Source organism: Bos mutus, chromosome 6 (assembly GCF_027580195.1).
Source record: "Bos mutus isolate GX-2022 chromosome 6, NWIPB_WYAK_1.1, whole genome shotgun sequence".
NCBI lineage: Eukaryota > Metazoa > Chordata > Mammalia > Artiodactyla > Bovidae > Bos > Bos mutus.
In genome coordinates this window covers 83,231,462-83,257,501 of record NC_091622.1, presented here as the reverse complement: position 1 = coordinate 83,257,501, position 26,040 = coordinate 83,231,462, and the positions used below count along the sequence as shown (strand labels likewise).

The 26,040-nt window shown below is 38.4% G+C and overlaps 1 protein-coding gene across 3 annotated transcripts in view; it reads left to right on the top strand.

Annotated features, from left to right (window-relative positions):
- CENPC (centromere protein C) overlaps nucleotides 1-26,040 on the top strand; it is a 93,435-nt gene that overhangs the window by 32,010 nt on the left and 35,385 nt on the right. For all 3 annotated transcript variants that reach the window (XM_070372474.1, XM_005892890.3, XM_070372473.1), the window contains exons 9-10: nucleotides 20,532-20,723; nucleotides 24,696-24,960. In XM_070372474.1, the coding sequence (XP_070228575.1) occupies nucleotides 20,532-20,723; nucleotides 24,696-24,960 (457 nt within the window). The remainder of the gene's footprint in view (nucleotides 1-20,531; nucleotides 20,724-24,695; nucleotides 24,961-26,040) is intronic.

Genomic DNA, 26,040 nt, shown 5'->3' with positions numbered 1-26,040 from the left:
ACAGCAAATTCCCATTGGCTGTCTATTTTACATATGGTATTTTAAATTTCCATGTGACTCTCTCCATACATCTCCCCTTCTCCCTCATCCTGTCCCCCCATGTCCGTAGGTCTGTTCTCTGTGTCTGTTTCTCCATTGCTGCCCTGAAAATAAATTCGTCAGTGCCATCTTTTTAGATTCCAAATGTATGTGTCAGTATACGATATTTATATTTCTCTCCCTGACTTAACTGCACTCTGTATGATAGGCTGTAGGTTCGTATACCTCATTAGAACTGACTCAAATGTGTTCCTTTTTATGGCTGAGTAGTATTCTATTGTATATGTACCACAACTTTATCCATTCATCTGTCGATGGACATCTAGGTTGCTTCCATGTTCTAGCTACTGTAAATAGTGCTGCAGTGAACATTGGGTTACATGTGTCTTTTTCAGTTTTGGTTTCCTCAGGTTGTATGCCTAGGAGTAGGATTGCTGGGTCATATGGTAGTTTTATTCCTAGCTTTTTAAGGAATCTCCATGTCTTCTGGAGTGGCTTTTATCAGTTTACATTCCCACCAGCAATGCAGGAGTGTTCCCTTTTCTCCACACCCTCTCCAGCATTTATTGTTTGTAGACTTTTTGATGATGGCCATTCTGACTGGTCTGAGATGGTATCTCATTGTAGTTTTGATTTGCATATCTCTAATAATGAGTGATGTTGAACATCTTTTCATGTGCTTGTTAGCCATCTGTATGTCATCTTTGGAGAAATGTCTCTTCAAGTCCCTTTCCCACTTTTTGATTGGGTTGTTTGTTTTTCTGGTATTGAATTGTATGAGCTGCTTGTATATTTTGGAAATTAATTCTTTGTGAGTTTTTCCCTTTGCTATTATTTTCTCCCATTCTGAGGGTTGTCTTTTCACCCTGCTTATAGTTTTCTTTGCTATGCAAAAGCTTTGAAGTTTAATTAGGTCCTACTTGTTTATTTTTGTTTTTATTTCCATTACTCTAGGAGGTGGGGCTTCCCTTGTGGCTCAGCTGGTAAAGAATCCACCTGCAATGTGGGAGACCTGGGTTTAATCCCTGTGTTGGGAAGCTCCCCTGGAGAAAGGAAAGGCTACGCACTCCAGTATTCTGGCCTGGAGAATTCCATGGACTGTATAGGCCCATGGGGTTGCAAAGAGCTGGACACAACTGAGCGACTTGCACTGCACTCACTAGGCAATGGTCATAGAAGATCTTGCTTTGATTTATGTCATCGAGTGTTTTACCTATGTTTTCCTCTAAGAGTTTTACAGTTTCTGGTCTTAAATTTAGGTCTTTAAGCCATTTTGAGTTTATCTTTGCGTATGGCATCAGGTAGTTTTCTAATTTTTCATTCGTTTGCATGTAGCTGTCCAGTTTTCCCAGCACCATGTATTCAAGAGGCTATCTTTGCCCCATATTTTATTCTTGTCTCCTTTGTCAAAAAGAAGGTACCCATAGGTGCATGGGTTAATCTCTGGTTTCTCTATCTTGTTCCATTGGTCTGTATTTCTGTTTTTGTGCCAGTACCATACTGTCTTGATGACTATAGCTTTGTCGTGTAATCTGAAGTCAGGAAGGTTGCTTGCTCCAGCTCCATTCTTCTTTCTCAAGACTGCTTTGGCTCTTTGGGATCTTTTGTGTTTCCATATGAATTGTGAAATTTTTTGTTCTAGTTCTGTGAAAAATGCCATTGGTAATTTGACAGGGATCGCATTGCATCTGTAGATTGCATTTAGTAGTATAGTCATTTTCACAATATTGATTCTTCCTACACAGGAGCATGGAATATCTCTTCATCTGTTATGATGTCTTTGATTTATTCATCAGTGTCATAATTTTCCGTATACAGGTTTAGTTTCCTTACGTAGGTTTATTCCTAAATATTTTATTCTTTTAGTTGCAATGGTGAAAGGGATTGATTCCTTAATTTCTCTTTCTGATTTTTCATTGTTAGTGTATAGGAATGCAAGTGATTTCTGTGTTTTGACCTTAGATCCCATGACTTTGCTGAATTCACTGATTAGCTCTAGTAATTTTCTGATTTTAAGCAGTTTCTTTTGGGTTTTATATGTATAGTATCATGTCATCTCTAAACAGTGAGAGTTTTACTTCTTCTTTTCCAGTCTGTACTCCTTTTATTTCTTTTCTTCTCTGATTGCCATGGCTATGACTTCCAAAACGATGTTGAATAATAGTGGTGGGAGTGGACACCCTTGTTTTGTTCCTGATCTTAGAGAGAATGCTTTTAGTTTTTCACCATTGAAAATAGTTTGCTGTGGGCTTTTCTTATATGGCCTTTACTATGTTTAGGTAGCTTTCTTCTATGCCCTTTTTTTGAAGCGTTTTTATCATAAATGGATGCTGAATTTTGTTGAAGGCTTTTTCTGCATCTATTGAGATGATCATATGGTTTTTATCTTTGAGTTTGTTAATATGGTGTATCATGATTGATTTGCATATAATGAAGAATCCTTGCATCCCTGGAATAAACCCAACTTGATCATAGTATATGGGTTTTTTAATGTGTTGTTGAATTCTGTTTGCTTGAATTTTGTTGAGGATTTTTGCATCTATGTTCATTAGTGATAATTGGCCTATAATTTTCTTTTTTCATGTTGTCTTTGCCTGGTTTTGGTATCAGGGTGATTGTGATCTTGTCGAATGAGTTTAGAAATGTTCCTTCCTCTGCAGTTTTTTAAAAGAGTTTTAGAAAAATAAGCATTAGCTCTTCTCTAAATGTTTGATAGAATTCCCCTGTGAAGCTGTCTGGTTTTTGGGAGATTTTTGATCACAGTTTTGATTTCAGTGTTTGTAACTGTGTTGTTTATCATTTCTATTTCTTCCTGGTTCAGTCCTGGGAGATTGACCTTTCCTAAGAATCTGTCCATTTCCTCTAGGTTGTCCATTTTATTAGCATATAGTTACTCATAATATTCTCTTATGATTCTTTGTATTTCGGTGTTATCTGTTGTAACCTCTCCTTTTTCATTTCTAATTTTATTGATTTGACTTTTCTTCCTTTTTTGCTTGATGAGTCTAGCTAGTGGTTTGTCAGTTTTGTTTAACTTCTCAAAGAACCAGCTCTTAGTTTTATTGATCTTTGCTATTGTTTCCTTCATTTCTTTTTCATTTATTTCTGCTCACGTCTTTATGATCCCTTTCCTTCTGTTGACTTAGGGGGTTTTTTGTTTTTCTTTTTCCAGCTGCTTTAGAAATAGAATTAGGTTGTCTATTCAGTACTTTTGTTGTTTCTTGAGGTATGATTGTATCGCTATAAACTTCCCTCTTAGAACTGCTTTTGCTGAATCCCATAGATTTTGAGTTGTCATGTTTTCATTGTCATTTGTTTCTGCTGCTGCTGCTCCTAAGTCGCTTCAGTCATGTCCGACTCTGTGCGACCCCATAGACGGCAGCCCACCAGGCTCCCCCATCCCTGGGATTCCCCAGACAAGAACACTGGAGTGGATTGCCATTGCCTTCTCCAGTGCATTTGTTTCTAGTAATCTTTTGATTCCCTTTCTTATTTTCAGTAACCTCTTTATTATTTATTAATGTCTTGTTTAATCTCCATGAGTTTGTGTTTTTTGCAGTTTTTTTCCTATAGTTGATATCTAGTCTCATACCTTTGTGGTCAGAGAACATACTTGATACAATTTCAATTTTCTTAAATTTACCGAGGCTTGATTTGTGGCCCAATATGTGATCTGTCCTGGAGAATGTTCCACATGTACTTGAAAAGTGTATTATTCTGCATTTGGATGGAAAGTCCTGAAGATATCAATGAGGTTCATTTGGTCTAATGTTTCATTTAAGGTTTGTGTTTCCTTCTTGATTCTCTGTTTTGATGATCTGTCTGTTGGTGTAAGTGGGTTTTTAAAGTCCCCTACTATCGTGTTACTGTCGATTTCCCCTTATGCCTGTTAGTGTTTGCCTTATGTATTGAGGTGCTCCTATGTTGGGTGCCTAAGTATTTACAATTGTTATATCTTCTTCTTGGATTGATCCCTTGATCAGTCTGTAGTGTCCTTCTTTGTCTCTGATAATATTCTTTAGTTTAAAGTCTTATTTTGTCTGAAATAAGGATGGCCACTCTGGCTTTCTTTTCGTTTCTATTTGCATGGAATATCTTTCTCCATCCTTTGACTTTCAGTCTGTATGTTTCTCTAGGTCTGAAATGATCTGTAGGCAGCATATATATATATGGATCTTTTTTTTATGTCCATTCAGTCAGTCTGTATCTTTTGGGTGGTACATGTAATCCATTTACATTTAAGGTAATATATGATACATATGTATAATATGTATGATACATATATTTAGTGATACATATGTTCCTGTAGGCATTTTCTTGATTGTTTTGGGTTTGTTTTGTAGGTCTTTCCATTCTCTTGTGTTTACTGACTATGCAAGTCCCGTTAGTATTTGTTGCAAGTCTGGTTTGGTGGTGCTGAATTCTCTTCTGCTTGTCTGTGAAGCTTTTGATTTCTCTATCAATTTTGAATGAGATCTTTGTGGGATATAGTAATCTTGGTGGTAGATTTTTTCTCTTTCAGTACTTTAAATATATTCTGCCTTTACCTTCTGGCCTGTAGAGTTTCTGTTGGAAGATCTGCTGTTAATTGTATGGGTTTTCTCTTGTATGTTACTTGGTACTTTTCCCTTGCTGCTTTTAATATTCTTTCTTTGTACTTAATCTCAGTTAGCTTGATTAATATATGTCTCACTGTTTTTCTCCTGTAAGGGACTCTCTGCACTTCTTGGACTGATTGACTATTTCCTTTCCTATATTGGGAAAGTTTTCAGCTCTCAGTTCAGTCGCTCAGTCGTGTCTGACTCTTTTCGACCTGACTGCAGCATGCCAGGCTTCCCTGTCCATTACCAACTCCCAGAGCCTGCTCAAACTCATGTCCATCGAGTCGGTGATGCCATCCAGCCATCTCATCCTCTGTTGTCCCCTTTTCCTCCTGCCTTCAATCTTTCCCAGCATCAGGATCTTTTCCAGTGAGTCAGTTTTTCACATCAGGTGGTGAAAGTAATGGAGCTTCAGCATCAGTCCTTCCAATAAACACCCAGGACTAATCTCCTTTAGGATGGTCTGGTTGGATCTCCTCACAGTCCAAGGGACTCTCAAGAGTCATCTCCAGCACCACAGTTCAAAAGCATCAATTCTTTGGTGCTCAGCTTTCTTTATGTTCTCACATCCATACATGACCACTGTAAAAACCATGGCTTTGACTAGATGGACCTTTGTCAGCAAAGTAATGTCTCAGCTTTTTAATATGCTGTCTAGGTTGGTCATAGCTTTTCTTCCAAGGAGCAAGTGTCTTTTAATTTCATGGCTGCAGTCACCACCTGTAGTGATTTTGGAGCCCAAGAAAAGAAAGTCTGTCACTGTTTCCATTGTTTCCCCATTTATTTTCCATTAAGTGATGGGACTGTGAAGTGATGGGACCAGATGACATGATCTTCATTTTTTGAATGTTGAATTTTAAGTCAGCTTTTTCACTCCTAAGTTCCTCTTTTGCTTTCTGTTTAAATAAGCTAAGAAAGGTGACAATTAACAGCTTTGATGTACTCCTTTCCCAATTTGGAACCAGTCCATTGGTCCATGTCTGATTTTACTTCTTAACTGCATACTATGCTGTTAGGCAGTTATACTACTACTTATATAACTTTAGTGTAACTTAAGTTATACTACTTAACTGTTATTTCTTAACCTGCATACTATAATTTTTTCAAAAATTTTCTCAGTGCCTTCTTTTATTTCTTCTTCTTCTGTGACCCCTGTAACTCGAAAATTGGTGCGTTTACTATTGTCCTAAAGGTCTCTGATGATATCCTCAATTCTTTTCATGCCTTTCCCTTTATTTTGCACTTCAGCAGTTATTTGCACCATTCTATCCTCTAGCTCACTTATCCGTTCCTCTGCCTCAGTTATTCTATTGGTTCCTTCTAGAGGAAGGTATTTTTAATTTCAGTAATTGTGTTATTCATCCACTTGCTTATTCTTTACTTCTATGTCCTGGGTGATTGTATTAACTGTGTTAAATGTTTCTTATGTTTTCTCCATTCTATTTTCAAGTCTTGAGAGCATCTTTGCTATCATTATTTTGAATTCTCTTTCAAGGAGATTGCTTATTTCTTCTTTATTTGATGGTGTGCGTTTCTGCCTTGCTGTTTCATTTGTGCTGTATTCTCTGTCTTTTTGCCATTTTATTTTTCTAACTTGCTTCACTGAGGTCTCTTTTTCCCAGGCCTTAGGATTGTATTAACTTCTTCCTTTTGTTTTCTGCCCTTAGAGGGAAGTGTTGGTTGGGGTTTTGTGTTGATTTCTTGTTAGGGGTGACCTGTGCCTGTGTTCTAGTTGGAGAAGATCAAGTGGATCAAGCAGGTAATTACAGAGATAATGGGACATATACACGTACTTCCACATATACAGTTACAACCAGTGTTCTAAAGAAAAGAGTACAGGAGATTGAGTTGGTGAACAAGGAAAGTCAAAAGTGATATCAACCAATTAAAAGCAGAACTAGGTAATGCTCACTCTGGAAAACTGCATGAGCAGAGGGCCAACTGGGGAATATAACAAAGAGAGCTCAGCAATTTCACCTACTTGGTGAAAAAAGAAAGAGTGAAGGAAAACAGGGAGAAGGAAAAAAGACAAAAAAAGAGGAGAAGGGAAGCAAAAGAGAAAAGGAGGGGGTCGAAAAGAAGTCAAAGAACAACAGAAAAAACAGAAAAGCAAAGATCAATAGACATATGTGGAGAAGATTTATATGTATATTTAGAAATAGATATGGCCAGTAAGAACTATAGGAAAAGCAGTTAAATATATAAAAAACAAAATGAAAAAACTCATTAAAAAAGAGGGTGAAAAAGAGAAAAAAAAATCTTAAAATGATTTATTTATTTATTTTTGACTAGAAAAGTAAAGAGGAAAGCTCCATAGCACCATAGAAGGCTAATGTGAAGGTAGAAATATGTAGGGGGAATAAACAGTGTGATTTATAAGAAAAATAAAGGTTCTCAAGGTCGTAGTGCTGTTTGGTTGTGGAGTCTACCCCTGTGGATGGGATTGGGTTAGTGTCCTGTGATGTTTTCCTGGTTAGGGGAGCTTGTGCCTGTGTTCTGGTTGATGGAACCGGATCTCATCTCTGAAGGGAAGTGCAGTGTAGATTAGTAGGTTTTGGAGCGTCTATGGGTTCAGTATGCCTTTGGGCAGTCCTTCTGGCTTTGGCAGTGTTGTGTGTGTGTTAGTTGCTCAGTCATGCCTGACTCTTTGCGACTCCATGGACTGCAGCCCACCAGGCTCCTCTTGTTTATGGGATTTTCCAGGCAAGGATACTGGAGTGGGTTGCCATTTCCTTGTCCAGGAGAGTTTCCTGACCCAGGGGTAGAACCCAGGTCTCCTGCACTGCAGGCAGATTCTTTACCGACTGAGCTATGAGGGAAGTGTTAGACGTGTCTATTTCTGCAGGCACTCAGGATATCTTCACTTCCACCAGTCCCCTGCTTATCTTTGGGATCATTCTCCTGTCCTGCCCTGCACTGCTGGCCAAAGCTTGCTAGGTAGGCGCTTGCGTGGATCTTTTCTTGTGCCCTCTGTGTCACAGAGACTTGTGTGGGCTTCCCTCAGCCCTCTGAGCCCAACCTCTGTGTCATGGGGCTTGTGTGCCCTCGTCTTGGTTCCCAAGGCCCTCCCTCTGTGTTGCCGGGCTTGTGCACACCTGTTTTAGCCCCCTGGCTTGCCCTTTCCTTCACAGGGCTTGTGTGCCCTTATCTTGGCTCTCCGGTCCACCCTCTGCATTGAGGGGTTTGTGTGCACTTCTCTCAGCTTCTGGGGCCCTCGTGCTGCATTGCAGGGCTAGTGTGGAACTTGTTCTAGCTCCCCCTGCCCACTCTCTGCATTGTGGGGTTTGTGTGCACTTGCTTCTTGTGCAAAGCCCTCTGTTACAGGGCTTATCCTATTGTTAGTTTTTAAAGGAACTACCATATTGTACTCTACAGTGGGTGCACCAGTTTACATTCCCAGAAGCAGTGTAGGAGGGTTCTTTTTCCTTTACTTCCTCTCCATCATTTATTATTTGTATACCTTTGATGATGGCCCTTCTGACCGGTATGAGGTGATACTTTTTTGTAGTTTTGATTTGCATTTCTCAAATAATTAGCAATATTGAACATCCTCTTATGTGTCTATTGGCCATCTGTATGTCTTCTTGGAGAAATGTCTATTTAGATCTTATGCCCATTTTTCTTTTGGGTGTTTCTGTTTTTTTCTTATATTGAGCTATGAGCTATTTGTATATTTTGGACATGAATCTCTTATTGGTCACTTCATTTGCAAATATTTCCTTCCCTTCTGTGAGTTGTCTTTTTCATTTTGTATATGTCTTCCCTTTTACTGTGCAAAATCATTTAAGTTTAATTAGGTCATGTTTGTTTATTTTTGTTTTTATTTTCATTACCCTAGGAGGTGAATCCAAAAAGATCCTGCTGTAATTTTTGTGAAAGAGTGTCCTGCCTGTGTTTTCCTCTAGCAGTTTTACAGTATCTGGTCTTACATTTAGATCTGTAATCTATTTTAAGTTTATTTTTGTGTGTAGTGTTAGAGAAAGAGAAAGTTCTAATTTCATTCTTTTACGTGTGGCTGTCCAGTTTTCCCAGCACCACTTATTCAAGAGAGTGCCTTTTTTTTTTTATACTGTATATTCTTGTCTCCTTTGTTGTACATTAATTGACCATACGTGCATGGGTTTATTTCTAGAATTTCTATCTCGATCCATTGGTCTGTATGTCTGTTTTTGTTTCAGTACCATACTGTTTTGATTGCTGTAGCTTTGTAGTATAGTCTGAAGTCAGGGTAACTGATTCCTCCAGCTCCGTTTTTCTTTTTCAAGATTGTTTTGCCTAGTCACAGTCCTCTGTGTTTCCATGCAAATTTAAAGTGTTTTTGTTCTAGTTCTGCAAAAAATGCCATTGGTGATTTAATAGGGATTGTATTGAATCTGTAGATTGCTTGGGTATGATAGTCATTGTGAGAAATCTGATTTTTCCATTTCAAGAGCATGATATATCTTTCCATCTGTTTGTGCCATCTTTGATTTCTTTTGTGAGCATCTTATAGTTTTGGAGTACAGGTCTTCTGCCTCCTTAAGTGGTTTAAGTATTTTATATTTGATGCTGTGGTGAATGGGATTGTCCTTAATTTCACTTTCTAATCTTTTGTTGTTAGTGTATAGAAATGTAGCAGATTTGTATGTTAATTTTGTATCCCGCAAATTTTGTTTTTCACTGAAGACTTCTCATAATTTTCCAGTAGCATCTTTAGGATTTTCTGTGTGTATTAGGTTGGTGCAAACATAATCGCATTTTTGGACTGAATTTGAAATCGTTACAGCAAGCCTCAAACACATCTTTATTAATCAAAATAGGAATCATTACAGTCAGTTCTTTTTTGCCAGTGAGTAATAAGTTTTATTCCTGTAGCTTAAAAATCCATGCTTTCGCAAGAGGCTTTGTTGCCTAGATGAATATAGGATGTGTTTCAGACCTGAGGCGTTTGGTTTGAAGAGCTTGATTTTCATTGAGCATTTTTCTGGTGATTTTTCCAGTTATCCCTGATAATTCTGTGTATTGTTTTTTTTTTTTTTTGGAGGGGTTGAGGGGAAATGAGATGTGTCTAGTTTTTAAACCTAACATCTACTTTTGGGGACTTGCCTGCATCTCTGGGATTTGAATGAGGGTTGTGTCCCGTTTTACTCTCTTTTAAGTTTACATTTAACATGTTTCTCTTCTCTGCTCCCTTTGCCCACTGGGGACTCCTCTTTGGCTCCTTAAAATTTGCTGCTTAGAGTGAAAGTTCAGTGGTAGTTGATCATGCTGCAAGTTCTTTCTGGACCTCTGGCAAAGGGAGTGATCAATGAAGGCCACTGCTCTCTTGGGATCTGTAAGACTGGGTGTTTTTGGTATGTGCTATCCACAGCCCTCTGCTTTTATCAGAATACTTTGCCAGTGCACTGATCTCTTTGGAGATAAGAATGCTAGCATGTTACCAAATGTTAACATTATTTTGCAGAAAATATAGTACCACGTCTGAATTAATTATTAATATTTAAAACATTTTATTCCTTAACTCCCTCATTTGCTTTGCTCACAGCTGCCTCAGTTCCTTTATTTGGCAGAATTCTACACATTTGTGTCACCCACTGCTGAGATTGTTTAGTCCCTGTATTTATATTGATTTTTGTTTCTGGTGGTAGCTTTTCCTGAAATGTGTGTAACAAGCAGGTGTTTTATGATAAAACTGTTACATGTAGTGCATACTCTGTGTGGAATTCAGAGGAAAACTCAGATTCAGTGAATGACAATGCCAAAAAATGCAAGTAACTACCATTTTTCAAATAACAGTGGTGCTATTTCTCTTTCGTAGCCTTTTAGACTTTTGTTGTCCTAAAATTCCATTTTATTGGGAAACCATTTTCCACCTGGTCTTTCTTGACAGGGGTTTTTTCTACTTTAAATGGTTTCCAAATAAAATTCTGTGTTTCAAGAAAGAAAAAAAAAATCAGTGCTTCAGGATTTGATGAACTCGTAGAAAGCATTTTCTTCCTCCTGCCGGTTGTGGAAGCTTTTTCCCTGCAAAAAGTTGTCGAGATGCTTGAAGAAGTGATATTTGGTTGGCAAGAGGTCAGGTGAATTTGGCAGATGAGGCAAAACTTTGTAGCCTAATTCATTCAACTTTTGAATTGTTAGTTGTGCAACGTGAGATCAGGCGTTGTTGTAGAGAAGCACTGGACCCTTTCTGTTAACTAATGCCAGCAGCAGGCATTGCAGTTTTCTGTTCATCTCATCAATTTGTTGAACATACTTCTCAGATGTATCAATTTTGTCAGGCTTCAGAAAGCTGTAGTGGATCAGATGGGCAGCAGACTACCAAACATGGACTGTGATCTTTTTTTTGGTACAAGTTTCACTTTGGGAAGTGCTTTGGAGCTTCCTGGTCCAGCCAATGAGCTGTTTGTTGCTGGTTGTTGTAGAAAATCTATTTTTCATCACATGTCACAATCTGATCGAGGAAGTTCATTATTGTGTAGAATAAGAGAAGACGACGCTTCAAAGCGTGATTTTTTTTTTTAAATGTTCAGTCAGCTTATGAGGCATCTGTTTATTGAGCTTTTGCATCTTTTCAATTTGCTTCAAATGTCAAATGATCGTAGAGTTGACACTGAGTTCTTCGGCAACTTCTCGTGTAGTTGTAAGAGAATCAGCTTCAATGATTGCTCTCAGTTGGTCATTGTCAGCTTCTGATGTCTGGCCACTGCGTTTCTCATCTTCAAGACTCTCATCTCCTTTGCTAGACTTCTTTTTTTGTTTTTTTTTTTTTTTTTGCTAGACTTCTTGAGCCACCATCACACTGTATGTTCATTAGCAGGTCCTGAGCCAAATGTGTTGTGGATGTTGAGAGTAGTCTCTGGTGCTTTGCAACCCATTTTAAACTTGAATAAGAAAATTGCTTGAATTTGCTTTTTGTCTAACATCATTTCCATAGTCTATTTAAATAATATAATCAGCAACTAGTAATAAGTTGTTAGCAAAAAGACATAGAAATGTGCATTAAAATGATATATAACATAAATATGTTTATTTAAGACTATATTCTAATATCAAATAGCAAATTTCAACAATGCAAAAACCGCAGTTACTTTTGCACCACCATAATAGTATCTTGTCATCTGCAGACAGCGACAGTTTTATTTCTTCCTTTCCAGTTTGGACTTCTTTTGTTTCTTTTCCTTCTCTGATTGCTGTGGCTAAGACTTCCAAAACTTTTGAATAAAAGTGGTGAGAGTTGGTCTTAGAGGAAATGTTTTTAGCTTTTCACCATTCCTGGTCTTAGAGAATGTTTTCAGCTTTTCACCGTTGAGTATGATGTTACCTGTGGCTTTGTCATATGTGTCATATATGGCCTTTATTATGCTGAGGTATGTTCCCTTTGTGCCTGCTTTTTTGAAGAGTTTTGGTTATAAATGGATAAAGTGTATCACATTTTCCATAATAGAAAAGGTATTTCTTACAGAAAGAACTTTCTCCAGAATAGTTAATGGACTAGAAAACACTCACCAGATTTATTTGCACTTTATATGTGTGAAATACAGCTTAATCCTTGACAATCCTATCCAATAAGAGATAACACTCAAAAGAAGTTAAATATTAATCTTAAGATCTGTCTCAACCTAGAGCCCATATTTTTTGTTACATCAAAAAGTTTTGAAAAGGTGAAAATTTTTAATGCTTAAGTGGAATTGTTTTGTGCCTGAATTTTCTGTACTCTATTGCTAGTATAGAGGAAAGAGAGAGTATATTAAAAGCTCAATATTTATGCTAATCTTTTAAAAAAAATCCTCTTTAATATAGTTATCACTGGTAGCTCAGTGGTAAAGATTCGGCCTGGCAGTGCAGGAGACAAGGGTTCCATCCCTGGGGATCTTCCTGGTAAAGATTCGGCCTGGCAGTGCAGGAGACAAGGGTTCCATCCCTGGGCCAGGAAGATCCCCTGGAGGAGGGCATGACAAACCACTCCAGTATTCTTACCTGGGAAATCCCATGGACAGAGAAGCCTGGCGAGTTACAGTCCATGGGGTTGCAAAGAGTTGGACACGACTAAGCTCATGCATACACTCAGTTATTTTAGCTTTCTTTTTATATTGTCTATAACATAGACTTTATATTACCTGAAATAATAGTTGTCAGACTTCAGTTTTGCCTATATATGCCTTTGCATATTTGACAAGTTCTGCTTACAGTAGAAGGAAAATGACCTATTTAATGGATGTCTTATAAGTGTTAGACATGTACCATATCCTTTTTATTGGAATTATTCTTTATTTTTTTGTTTCCTTCAGTTTCTAATCAGCATTTGGTCATTTTAAGAAAACACTATATGGAGAATCTGACTAAACTGAGGATGATAGTTAACATTACAAGAAAGCATATTTCTTAAAACTAGTAGAATATGAATTCACAAAATTTGAAAGATGCATATTTATAATTTCTTAGTGAAAAACGTTGCATCAAGAAAGTGTACTTGCACGATACTCTTAAAAAAAAAGTTAAAAATGTTAAACCTGTATTGAGTACCTGCTATATTTTGTACACTAGTTTTAATGTATATAAAACTTGTATTTATCTAGATTGGTTAATTAATATAGCATTGTGCATTAATTTTCTTTTGCTCTCATAGCAACTTACTGTGTACTTAGTGGTTTAAAACAGCGCATATTATCTTCCCATTCTGTGAGTCAGGAGTCTGAAATGGATTTTACTGGGTCAAAATCCAGGTGTTTACAAGGTTTTTGTTCCTTTTTGGTTGTTCTAGAAGAGGATCTATTTCCTTGCTTTTTGTACCTTCCTGAAATCGCCTGCATTCCTTAAATTATGGCTGTCCTCTTACAGTCTCAAAACCAGCAATGCTAGCCTTCTCATTTTAATTGGAGTCAGCCAACTGGGATAATTCAGGATAATCTCCTTATTTTAAGGTTTATTACCTTAATCACGTCTCTAAACTTTCTTGCCATGTAATGTAACATTTTCACAGATTTTGTGATTAGGGCAGGTGAATCTTTAGGAAGTCATTATTCTACCAACCATATCGTTTTCAAAGACTAAAAATATGGAGATAATTCTAATTCTGAAAATAATTTTCCTTTGATTCACAAGGCACTTGACATAATTGTAATGCCTAAACTGATGACTTGGATTGAGCCAATTAACTTTTCTACTTTTGTTGTCCCACAGACTTCTCAAACTCAACATATTGAGAACTAAATTCCTCCCAACTTCTTCCTCTGCCAGTTTTCAGTATCTTCATAAACAGAGTCATAATAAGAAAGAAATCTGATTCATCTTTAACTCCTGTTTTCTTTACCTGGCATACTGTATAAAGTCAGTAAGTCTTTTGACTTCTTCCTTAGTAGCTTTTGAATCTATTATTTCCCTTCATTGCTGCTGCTACACCCCTTGGCCAAGTTACATTAATCTCCTAGATTATTTTAGCATTTTATGCACATACCCTTGCTTTTCTTTCCTCTCCCATTTGTCTCCTGGGCTGGTTTATAATGAGTTTTTTCCAGTTTCATGAACAGACCACTTTCTGAGCTGTGGGCCTTTTTGTATGCTCTTCCTTTTACTTAGAAAATAAAATATACTCTGGGTTCCATACCTAGCTGTATACTAAGTTTAAATATTACTTTCCTGATTATTATCACTCACCCTGTATGTTCCTACATCTGCTCCAAAGCAGTCTTCATTTTCAAACATAATAAGAAAATGCTGAATTTGTCTTGTACTCTAGAGTCTGGACTGAAAACTCCAGAAGAATAGGATCTATATCTTTCCTGTTCCTAAAACCACTTTGCTGTATCATTTCTGTGGCTCACTGGAATATATTATCAGCAGTGACAGAAATATTTCTCTGTTTTGGATGAATACTCTTGCTGTGTTTATCTGAACATGCCCCATCTTCAGAATCCTATTCCTGTACATGTAAATATACAAAATTTTCTACAGTAGTCACATTTTTTCCCTAGCTATTGCCCTGCTTATGACTTGTGTCCCCACAGTTCTAAGTCACCTCTTTTCATATTACCAGATGTTTCATATATCAGCTTAATGTTCTATATACGTTCCTTTTTATTGCATTCATTCTCTAATCTTTATTGATCTGGAGGTGGATTCCAAAATGGTGTTCTTAATTGGTTTCTTTTTTACTTTGTGTGATTTTTTTTTTTTTTTGTATCATTGTCTGAATAAATCTTTGATGGTAGCATTTTCCTCTTCATATTCTTTTGCTTTAAATCATTGTTCACATTGGTGTTTTTTCTTTTTTTGAATCAGTTCAATGAAATTGGACAGTAATCTCTGTCATCATGAGCACCTCTCATTTATTAAAGCAGTTCCTGAGGGTATTTTTGAGACGCATAAGGGAAAAACTAGAAGGAAAGACATAAATAAAAGGAGTTAGAGAAGAGAGACGTGGATGGAAATCCACGTGCTGGAAAATTATGCTCATCAGTGAAAATTCATGCTGTTGTGCAAATAATTTTTCAAACTTATAGTGGCAGCTATGTTGAAAGTTCTCATTCTTGCTTTGGTGTTTTGTAAATTGACTCTTTATTATTTTCTATACCTACTCCCTAAAAGATGTTATTTATTTACAAGTTTTTGCTTTGTGGTAGCTTGTAGTGTTTCCTGTTCTCATCATCTTGAAAGTATTGGTTGATACCCTTATTAAGCACAATATTGGTACAGTAGATTCTATTTTTTTTTAATAAAAATTTTTGTGCCTGATCCAGTATAATTACCGAACAGTGTAAATACAGAAGTGGCAAAGACCAAACATAAGGAGAAGAGATTAAGAAGAGGTGGCAAGAATACACAGAAGAACTATACAAAAAAGGTCTCAATGACCTGGAAAACCATGATGGTGTGGTCACTTACCTAGGGCCAGATATCTTGGAATGTGGAGTCAAGTGAAGTCAAGTGGGCCTTAGGAAGCATTATTATGAACAAAGCTAGTGGAGGTGATGGAATTCCAGCTGAGCTATTTTAGTTGCTAAAAGATGATGATGATAAAGTGCTGCACTCAGTATGCCATCAAATTTGGAAAATCAGCAATGGCCACAGGACTGGAAGAGATCAGATTTCATTCCAATCTCAAAGAAAGGCAATACCAAAGAATGTTCACACTGCCATGGAATTGTGCTCATTTCACATACTAGCCCATGGGGTTGCAAAGAGTTGGACATGACTAAGCGACTTCACTTTCACTTTTCACGTTCATACATTGGAGAAGGAAATGGCAACCCACTCCAGTGTTCTTGCCTGGAGAATCCCAGGGACGGGGGAGCCTGGTGGGCTGCCGTCTGTGGGGGTCGCACAGAGTCGGACACACCTGAAGCGACTCAGCAGCAGCAGCAGCAGCACATACTAGCAAGGTAATGCTCAAAATCCTTCAAGCTAGGCTTCAACAGTATGTGATCCGAGACCTTCTGTTGCACAAGCTGGATTTAGTAAAGGCAGAAGAACCAGAGATAAATTGCCAACATCCAGGTCCATATAATGAAAGCTTTGGTTTTTCCAGTAGTCATGTATGAATGTGAGAGATGAACAATAAAAAAGGCTGAGCACTGAAGAATTGATGCCTTCAAACTGTGCTGCTGAAGACTTGAGAGTCCCTTGGACTGCCAGGAGATCAAATTAGTCAATCCTAAGGAAATAACCCTGAATATTCATTGGAAGGACTCATGCTGAAGCTGATGCTCCAGTACTTGGGCTACCTGATGAGAAGAGCCAACTCATTGAAAAAGACTGATGCTGGGAAAGATTGAAGGCAGGAGGAGGAGGGGATGACAGAGGATGAGATGGTTGGATGGCATCACTGACTCAATGGACATAAAGTTGAGCAAGTTCCAGGAGATGGTGAAAGACTAGGAAGTCTGGCATGCTGCAGTCCATGGGGTTGCAAAGAGTCGGACACAACTGATCAACTGTACAACAAATTGGAACATAGAAAAATCAAGGGAGTTCCAGAAAAAATATCTGCTTCATTGACTACACTAAAGCCTTAGTATGGATCACAGCAAAATGGAAAATTCTTAAAGAGATGGGAATACCAGACCATCTTACCTGCTACGTGAGAAACCTGTATGCAGGTCAGGAAACAACAGTTAGAACCACATCTAGAGCCTTGGACTGGTTCCAAGTTGGGAAAGGAGTGGGTCAAGATTGTATACTGTCAGTGTACTTTTTTAACTTATGTGCAGAGTACATCATGCAAAATGCCAAGCTAGATGAATCCCAAGCTAGAATCAATATTGCTGGGAGAAATACCAACAACCTCAGATATGCAGATGATACCGCTCTAATGGCAGAAAGTGAAGAGGAACTAAAGAAACTCTTGATGAGGGTGAAAGAGGAGAGTGAAAAACCTGGCTTAAAACTCAACATTCAATAAACTAAGATCATGGCATCCAGTGCCATCACTTTCATGGCAAATAGATGGGGCAAAAGTGGAAATAGTGGCAGATTTTATTTTCTTGGACTCCCAAATCACTGTGGAGCCACAGAATTAAAAGACACTTGTTCCTTGGAAGAAAAGCTATGACAAATTTTAATCATATTTTAAGTGTATTATAAAGCAGAGACATCACTTTGCTGACAAGGGTCCATCTAGTCAAATCTATGGTTTTTCCAGTAGTCATGTATGGATGTGAGTTGGACCATAAAGAAGCTAAGCACCAAAGAATTGATGCTTTTCAACTCTGGTGCTGGAAAAAATTCTTGGAGAGTCCCTTGGACAGCAAGGAGATCAAACCAGTCAGTCTTAAAGGAAATCAGCCCTGAATATTCATTGGAGGGACTGATTCTGAAGCTGAAGCTCTAAAACTTTGGCTACCTGATGTCAGTAGCCAGCTCATTGTAAAAGACCCTGATGCTGGCAAAGATTAAGGGCAGGAGGAGAGGCAGAGGATGAGATAGTTGAATGGCATTACTGACTCAATGGACATGAGTTTGAGCAAACTCCAGGAGATATCGAAGGACAAGGAAGCCTGGCGTGCTGCAGCCCATGAGGTCCCAAAGAGGTGGACATGACTTAGCAACTGAACAACAACAATATAGTTAAGGCAAATAGTCTTCTTTTACTCCTTTATAAGCACAAATCAGTTCTCTTTATCAGTATCAATCAGTTCTCTTCATTCTGAATTTAAAGTATTGCCAAATCCTATAACTTTCTGAAAATAGAATCAGAGAGTGATGTTGCTATAAGGTTTCATGACAGAATTTCACTCATTTTATCCTCTATCCCTCTACTTCCTAATCAGATTTAACTGGGAGAATGACTAAAGCAATTAGAATGGCGTTTTTCATATTTGCATGTGCATTTGAATTCACTGAGGGTCTTGTTAAAATATTGATTAATAAATATTTAGTGGGTCTGGGGTGGGACTCAAGATTCTGTTGTTCTAGACAGTCTATCCTGGGTGATGCTAGTGTAGTTGATGTGAGCCACATTTTAAGTATCAAAATTTAGGTAGTATCTAAAACTGCTCATGCTTGGTAGCAGTTTTATCAATATCATTGCCTAGTGAAATATAGGCTTTAAGCTGAACTTGTTATTTTGGAGTCTCTTTGAGAGCTTCTATACCAAACAGTGTTATATGCTATAGGTAATAAAGATGACTTAAAGTGCTGATAGGAAGGCTTGTACCCTACTCAGTTCTTTGGCCTTGCATAGTGTGGAGGCTGCTGCTGCTGGTGGGCTCAGCCAGGTCCTGGGGTGGCTGGTTGTGGTGCCTGGGGTCTGGGAGCTAGTGTTGGCCTGCTGGTGGGCAAGGCTGTGGCCTGGGGCTGATGTTGCCTGCTTGTGGGCAGGACCTGTTCCTTATACCAGTGGCTGTGAGGTACAGGGTGTTTTGGAGGTGGTGTAAATTCACACATGGGCAGAGCTGGATCCTGGGATTTATGGCTACAAGGCCCTGGGATTCCTGGAGCTGGTGTCAGACTGATGGTGGGTAGGATGAGTCCTGATGGTTGGTCGTGGGGTTCCAGAGGCCCAGAGGCTAATGCTGGCCCACTGATAAGTAGGGCTGGGTCCCAACTGGGTTGGCTTCTTGGCCTGGGTTGTCCTAGGACTGATGCTGACCTACCGGTGGGTGGAGGGAGTTCTGGTATTAGTAAGCTAGATGTTGTTGTTTTATTAATAGTTGCCATGTCATATCTGACTGTTTTTTGAGCTTATGGACTACAGCCCTTCAGGCTCCTCTGCCCATGGGATTCTCAGGCAAGAATACTGGAGTTGCCAATAATGGTTACCATTTCCTTCTCCAGGCGATCTTTTTGTCCCAGGGATTGAGCCCACGACTCCTGCATTGGCAAGCGGGTTCTTTACCACTGACCACTGGGAAGCTCTAGTAAGCTAGATGGAAGATTCCAAAAATCCAAAATTGTGGTTGCTGACAGCAGTGTCCTTGTGGTAGAACAATGACTGCAACCAGCATCTGGGTCCCCAGTGAGCCCCACTTACTACCTGCCTCTCTGGGAGGCTCTCCGAGATCAGCAAATGGTTCTGACCCAGGCTCCTTCCAAACTACTGCTTCTGCCTTGGGCCTTGGAGTGTTGGAGATTTTGCCATTTTAATTACATTGCCTTTGCCTATTAAGAGTGGCATCTGTATTTGCTATAGCCCTCAGATTCTCCTGAAAGTAAGCCTCACTAGCCTTCAAAGTCAAACTTTAGGGGGGCTTGTCTACTGGTGCAGGAACCCTAAGCAGGGGAGCCCAGTGTGGGACTCAGACCTGTGTGGCTCCCTGAGGAGAACCATGCAATTGTAATTATTCTTCTGTGTGTATGTTTCCCACCCTGGGTCTTGATTGTCTCTTATCTCTGCCTTTCCTACCTGTCTTGTGGCTCTTTATGTCTTTAGTTGTAGATGGTCTTTTCTGCTAGCCTTCAAATTGTTCTCATCAATATTTGCTCTGTAAATAGTAGTTGTAATTTTAGTATGCCTGTGGGAGGAGGTGAGCTCAGGATCTTCCTATTCTGCCATCTGGCCACTCCCCCTGATCTTATATACTTTTATGCAGTTTATTTACTATATGAGTTTCCTACTTGATAATGATTTTAATTTCTTTGGATCTCATAGAAGTATTTGTGTCAGAAACTTAAAAATGCAGGTTTCTTGATTGACTTGGTGGTCAAGAAAATTTTTCATTATATAACATCTAATGTTTTAATTCTCTTTCTGAAAAAAAATTTTTCCGTTGTTAAACTCAGGTTGGTGGTTGTACACATTTTATTATAGATGCAGTGTTTGTATTAAAATAGCCTGTATTTCTCATTTCCCCTTCTTCCTGGTTGTCAGTCTCAAAAACAAAACTAGAATGCATCTGTCCCTTTTGTTAGATCTTTTCTTCTCTACCTGCTTTTGTAGTAAAATGAAACTACTATTGACACCTTTAACTTTCTGTTGCTTTCCATATTCATTCTTGTTTTAAATTCTTTTTCCTCTTTAAATTCTTTTCAAAGATATGTTCTTTTTCCCTTCAGGAAGGAAATATATCTTTATTGATAACTTCCTTTAAGTATTCTCTTCCATAAATTAGATTGACTAAAGTCATGAATTATTTTAAAACAGAAAAGCAGTGGTTAACCTTTTCTTACGTGGGACTTTCTTAAGTAGTGGAAGGAGTCATATATTTCATTTTTCCTTTACATACCATACTTTTCTTTTTGACTCAGGAGTTGCTTATCAAGCAATGTGCAAAGTTTGCATTTAGCTGAGAGGAAGTTGTAGATTTTGAGAATGTGTGACTTTTAAAAAAACAGAAGAAAAAAGAAGTCCATAGGATAAATTTAAGAAGTTTCTATAATTGAGAGGTCTTTTTTGTTTGTTTGTTTTTTTAATTGGCTGTGGTTTTCTGAATATTCTTTGGTTCAGTAGATTTTTATTTTTATTCTTTATTTTAGGAAGCAAGAAAGGTAGCACCAATGTTCCTCATAAAAAGAATCAGAAAAAAGATAAGGAATGCAAAAAGAAGCATTTTTCAAGTGGATCCAAGAAGAACAAAATTGAACCTGAAGAATTAACTTCAACTGTCACAAGAAGTCGAAGAATTTCTAGACGCCCATCTAATTGGTGGGTAGTAAAATCAGAGCAGAGTAAGTATTTTACTTAAATCATACTCATTCTACAGAGGCTCTGTGTTTGATTTATATTCCTGTTTGCTTGAGAAAAATCTCATGAGGAAAAAATTAAATTGGATCATCAATAGAAATATTAAATCAATTAATTATAAAAATATTCATGAAGCTTTATCGTATACAGTGTTCTAGGTATAGGGATACAACTGTGGAAAAATAAGACCAAAAATGAAAAATTGCTGCTGTTATATGACTTACATTCTATAGAAGGAAGACCAGCAGTATAGATATATTGGATGAGGTGAGGAACTATTTTAAATACTGCTCATGGCATGAATTAGATGAGAGCTAAGAATTGACAGTGTGATTTTGACAACATGGAGGTTGTTATCACCTTGATAAAATTGATTTTTGTAGAATGATGAGACCAAATGTCTCTGATTGAGGTAGGTTCAAGGGAGTTTGGAAGTGAGACCAAAGAGACAGTAAAAGGGATATGGCAGATGTGGGGTCAAGAGAAGGTCTCTCTCTCTTTTTTAATATGCAAGATAGTAGATCAGCTCATCTGCTCTTTAAAATGACCGTGTAGAAAGGTACTGGATCACAGTCCTTGTGTAGGCAAGGAATGTGTCTGGACTACCCCGGAATAAAAGGGTTAGCTCTAGATTGAAGCAAGGACATTATCATGTGAAAAGGTAAAGGCAGAGTACGTGGCAACACTTAGAAGTAGGTTGGTGGGGTTGATGGTGGGAGGATAAATGTTGAAGGTAAACTTTGAGTAGATTACTTTGTTTAGTTTCTTACTCTTTAAAATATGACTACCATTACTTCTACCTCATTAAGTTATAAGTATTAAATGGCATATATTTAGTATTAAAATGTTAAATACTACTGTTACTGCTTTGGAGAACTCATCTTTTTGCCTCAGGTTGCTGGAAACTGTACTATGGTAAATGAATGTGTAATTATATGGATTAGTACAAATCTTACAAAGCTGGGATAAGCATGCTTGAGCTCCATAATTTACCAAAAAAGGCTTGAAACATGTATTAGTCCTGAGACATGCTGGGATCAAGTAGGTGGTCACAAAATTGGAGGAATGCTTACAGATCACCTGGTCCAAACTCCTTCATCTGATGGAAGAACAAACTAAGTCTGAAGCATAGAAAAGCAGCATACGTTCCCCTTAAGGTCAGAGACCTTTGTGCTAGGATTTGAAACAACAGAACCCATATTTCTTTACTCTTGATCAGCCTGTAGTTCACGCAAGAAACATTTATTGTGTGCCCATGGTGTTAGGCTGGGCCAGGCAAATGAGCAACCTAGAATGGGAAATTTAAGAAGACTCTTGATCTTAGGGCTGTGTGACTGACTTGGAGTAAAGTGAAGTCAAAGTTGCTCAGTTGTGTCAGACACTTTGTGACCCCATGGACTATACAGTCCATGGAATTCTCCAGGCCAGAATACTGGAGTGGGTAGCCTTTCCCTTCTCCAGGGGATCTTCCCAACCCTGGGAATGAACCCAGGTGTCCTGTATTGCAGATTCTTTACCAACTGACCTATCAGGGAAGCTCAACTTGGAGTAAACACCTTCTTAAATTTTACACCCTAGTTAGAATTTTTATTTTTTTCTTTATGAGAATTTTTAAGATGTACCCTCTGATAATTATTTTGCAATATATGCTATGTAAGATTATTGTGTTTTGCACCTTAAACTTGCATGGTCAGTTATGGTATATGTCAGTTATATATTGATATATAACTGATATCTGTCAGTTGTGTGTCAATAAAACTGGGAAAAATTATCTACCACCCTAGGCTACTCTTGCTTTACCACAATCCTGCCCCTGCTGTTAGACATTAGGAATATAAAGATAGGTCTTGGTCTAAATGATTGTCATTCTGCTGGAAGAGAGTGGTAAATAAACAATGAGCTGTATGTTGTTCAGTCGCTCATTCGTGTCTGACTCTTTGTGACCCCCTGGACTGCAACACACCAGGCTTCCCTGTCCTTCCCTGTCTCCCAGAGTTTGCTCAGACTTCTGTCTGTTGAGTTGATGATGCCATCCAACCATTTCATCCTCTGTCCCCTTCTCCTCCTGCCCTCTTTCACAGCATCAGGGTCTTTTCCAGTGAGTTGGCTCTTCGCATGTATCAAGATGTATGATAAACATTATCAAAGGACTGAGAAGGAGCTGCTTAATTTAGCCTTGGGGTGTAGGGAAGGCTTCCTGAAGATGGGATGATTAGGAGCAAGCTAAGTGATTGGCTGTGGTGAGGAAAGAGGATGGAATGTTTGAAGCAGAAGTATGTGTAGAGATCTGGTGCTGAGAGTTTAACCTTTTAAAATTATTTTGTCAAAATTACCTAGGGGAGTTGTTAAAACATAAATTACAGGATCTTACTCTGAAAATTTTGATTTAGTAGGTCTGAGCTAAGGCCTGAGAATTTGCATTTCAAACAGATTCCCAGGTGATGCTGGACTACTATTTGAGATCAGTGCTTTGGAAGAATGAAAATAGTTCAGTACTGCTGCCTTTTTTGATTTGTCTGTTTGGAGAAGAGTGTTGAGTTACGCTTAATGAAAAAGCACTTAGATGTAGTAATAAATTAGAATTAAACATATTTGGGGATTCCCTGATGGCTCAGACAGTAAAGCATCTGACCACAATGCGGGAGACCCGGGTTTGATCCCCAGGTCAGGATGATCCCCTGGAGAAGGAAATGGCAACCCACTCCAGTACTCTTGCCTAGAAAATTCCATGGATGGAGGGAGCCTGGTGGGCTACAGTCCATAGGGTCACAAAGAGTCCAACATGACTGAGCAACTTTTCACTCACTTTGACTCAAACGTATTTGAACTTAATCCTTAAACTATGGGTAATCACTAAAAAATTTTAACCAGATTGTAGTGGTTCAACTTATGTTTTCTAAGAATGATTCTTAAAACAGTGTAAAGGATGGATTGAAGAATGGCGAGGGTAGAGAAAGGATATCAGTTTAGAGGCTGTTTTAAGAATCCAGATAAGAAATGATAAAGGTCCCTGCTAATGACAAGCAGCAGAGCTTAAAAGAAGAGGATTTGAGAAGCATTCTTCCCTGTGGCCCAGCGATAAAGAATCTCCCTTCAATGTTGGAGACCCAGGTTCGATCCCTGGGTTGGGAAGATCCCCTGGAGAAGGAAATGGCAAGCCACTCCAGTATTCTTGCCTGGAAAATCCCATGGCTGAAAGAACCTGGTGGGCTGTAGTCCATGGGGTGACAAGAATTGGACATGGCTTAGCGACTTCAATTCAAAAGAAAGTATAGTGATAGGATTTAGGATTGCTTGTGGTTGGGGGCAGGAGACTCAGATGATTTATATATCATCTGAGGTAGTGACACTTTTCATTAAGATAGGAAATAAAACTAGAGTGGCAGATTTGGGGGAGAGTGGTAGGTCAATATTATAGATATCAGCATGTAGATAATAATTATATCAGAATATAGATAGTAATTAAAGTTCTGTATAGATAGATCCTTCAAAAAAAGTACACAGAGAGTGAGAAGATGAAACTGGGACCTTGGGGAAATACCAGGATGTTATTATAGTGGGCAGAGCCAGAGAGGATGGTTTTGAAAATTTGTGATCGTTTTAAAAGATTTGGTCCATGTATCTGTAAATTGCAAGCAGATGAGGCCTGTCAGTTCTAAAGGAAATCAACCTTGAATATTCATTGATGCTAGGCCACCTGGTGCAAAGAGCCAACTCACTGGAAAAGACCCTGATCTTGGGAAGAGTCAGGCATGGCTTAGAGACTAACAACAACAACAACAATCTATAAAGTGAAGAGCTGAATAGTTTATGAATTTAACTTGAAAACAAATATAGATTACTATGAGATTGGGGTGCATGTATATGTTTATATGAAAAATATAAATAATACTGATATTTTTGTGAGCCAGATAATCAAACGTATGCTCACTTTACGTTATCATTTAATCCTGTAGGTTCTTTTTCTAGTAATTCTTCAGTAAGAAATGAACTGTCAGTGTATCATAACAGTAGACAAAAACCACCTGCTGAAAAAACAAAGCAGTCATCTAAGAATATTGGAAAAAAAGCTGTTCCATATAAAAAGCAGAAGAGAGCTAATGAAGGCAGCTCAGAAGCACAGAAGGTTTCATGTGCTAAAGATTCTGGTGGTTCCCAGAATGAGTCATTGGGAAGCAATGAAGCAGACCTGGCTAAGAAGAAAAATCCTAATCCTTCTGGGTAATGTCTCTTATATGTACAAAGTAATTATTTTTGTTCAACACTTAATAAATGTCTCTGTTATTTAATCATTTATAGAAAGCAGTATTAGCATAAAGGAGTCTACAGTCTGACAGACCTGGTAGTAAATCCATGGTGTGCCATTAGCTGGGTGACCCTGGAGGCTAAATAGTACTCTGAATTTGTTTACTCATATTAAAATGGGGAATAATACATAGCACATGAGGTATGATGATAAATTTAATAAGGTAGGTGTTATTGTCAGCTGCTGCTGCTACTGCTGCTAAGTCACTTCAGTCGTGTCCGACTCTGTGCAACCCCAGAGACGGCAGCCCATCAGTCTCCCCCATCCCTGGGATTCTCCAGGCAAGAACACTGGAGTGGGTTGCCATTTCCTTCTCCAATGCATGAAAGTGAAACATGAAAGTGAAGTCGCTTAGTTGTGTCAGACTCTTAGCAACCCCATGGACTGCAGCCTACCAGGTTCCTCCACCCATGGGAGTTTCCAGGCAAGAGTACTGGAGTGGGGTGCCATTGTCAGCTTACAATCCCTTTTTTTAAATTGTGATAAAAACAAAATTTATCATCTTGATCATTAAATTTTTTTAAAGATTTATTTGGCTGCATTGGGTCTTAGTTGTGGCACAGGGGGTGTTTTGTCATATCTTCTTTACATCAAAGTTGTGGTGTACAGACTTTCTAGGTGTGGCATGTGGGCTCAGTAGTTATGGTGCTTTGGCTTAGTTACTCTGCAAGATGTGGGATATTAGTGCTGCAACCAGGATTGAACCCACGTCCCCTGCATTGCAAGTTGGATTCTTAACCACTGGACCACCAGGGAAGTCCCCATCTTGTTTTTGAGTGTATCGTTTGAGTTGCTTTCTTTTTTATTTTCTTTAATTAATTAATTAATTAATTTTTGGCTGTGGTGGGTCTTAGCTCTGTGTGTGGGCTTTTTCTAGTTTCGGCAAACAGGGACAACTACTCTCTAGTTGCTGTGCACAGATGTCTCATTGTGGTGGCTTCTCTTGTAGCAGAACACCTCGTCTAGGATGAGCAGGCTTCAGTAGTTGTGGCTTT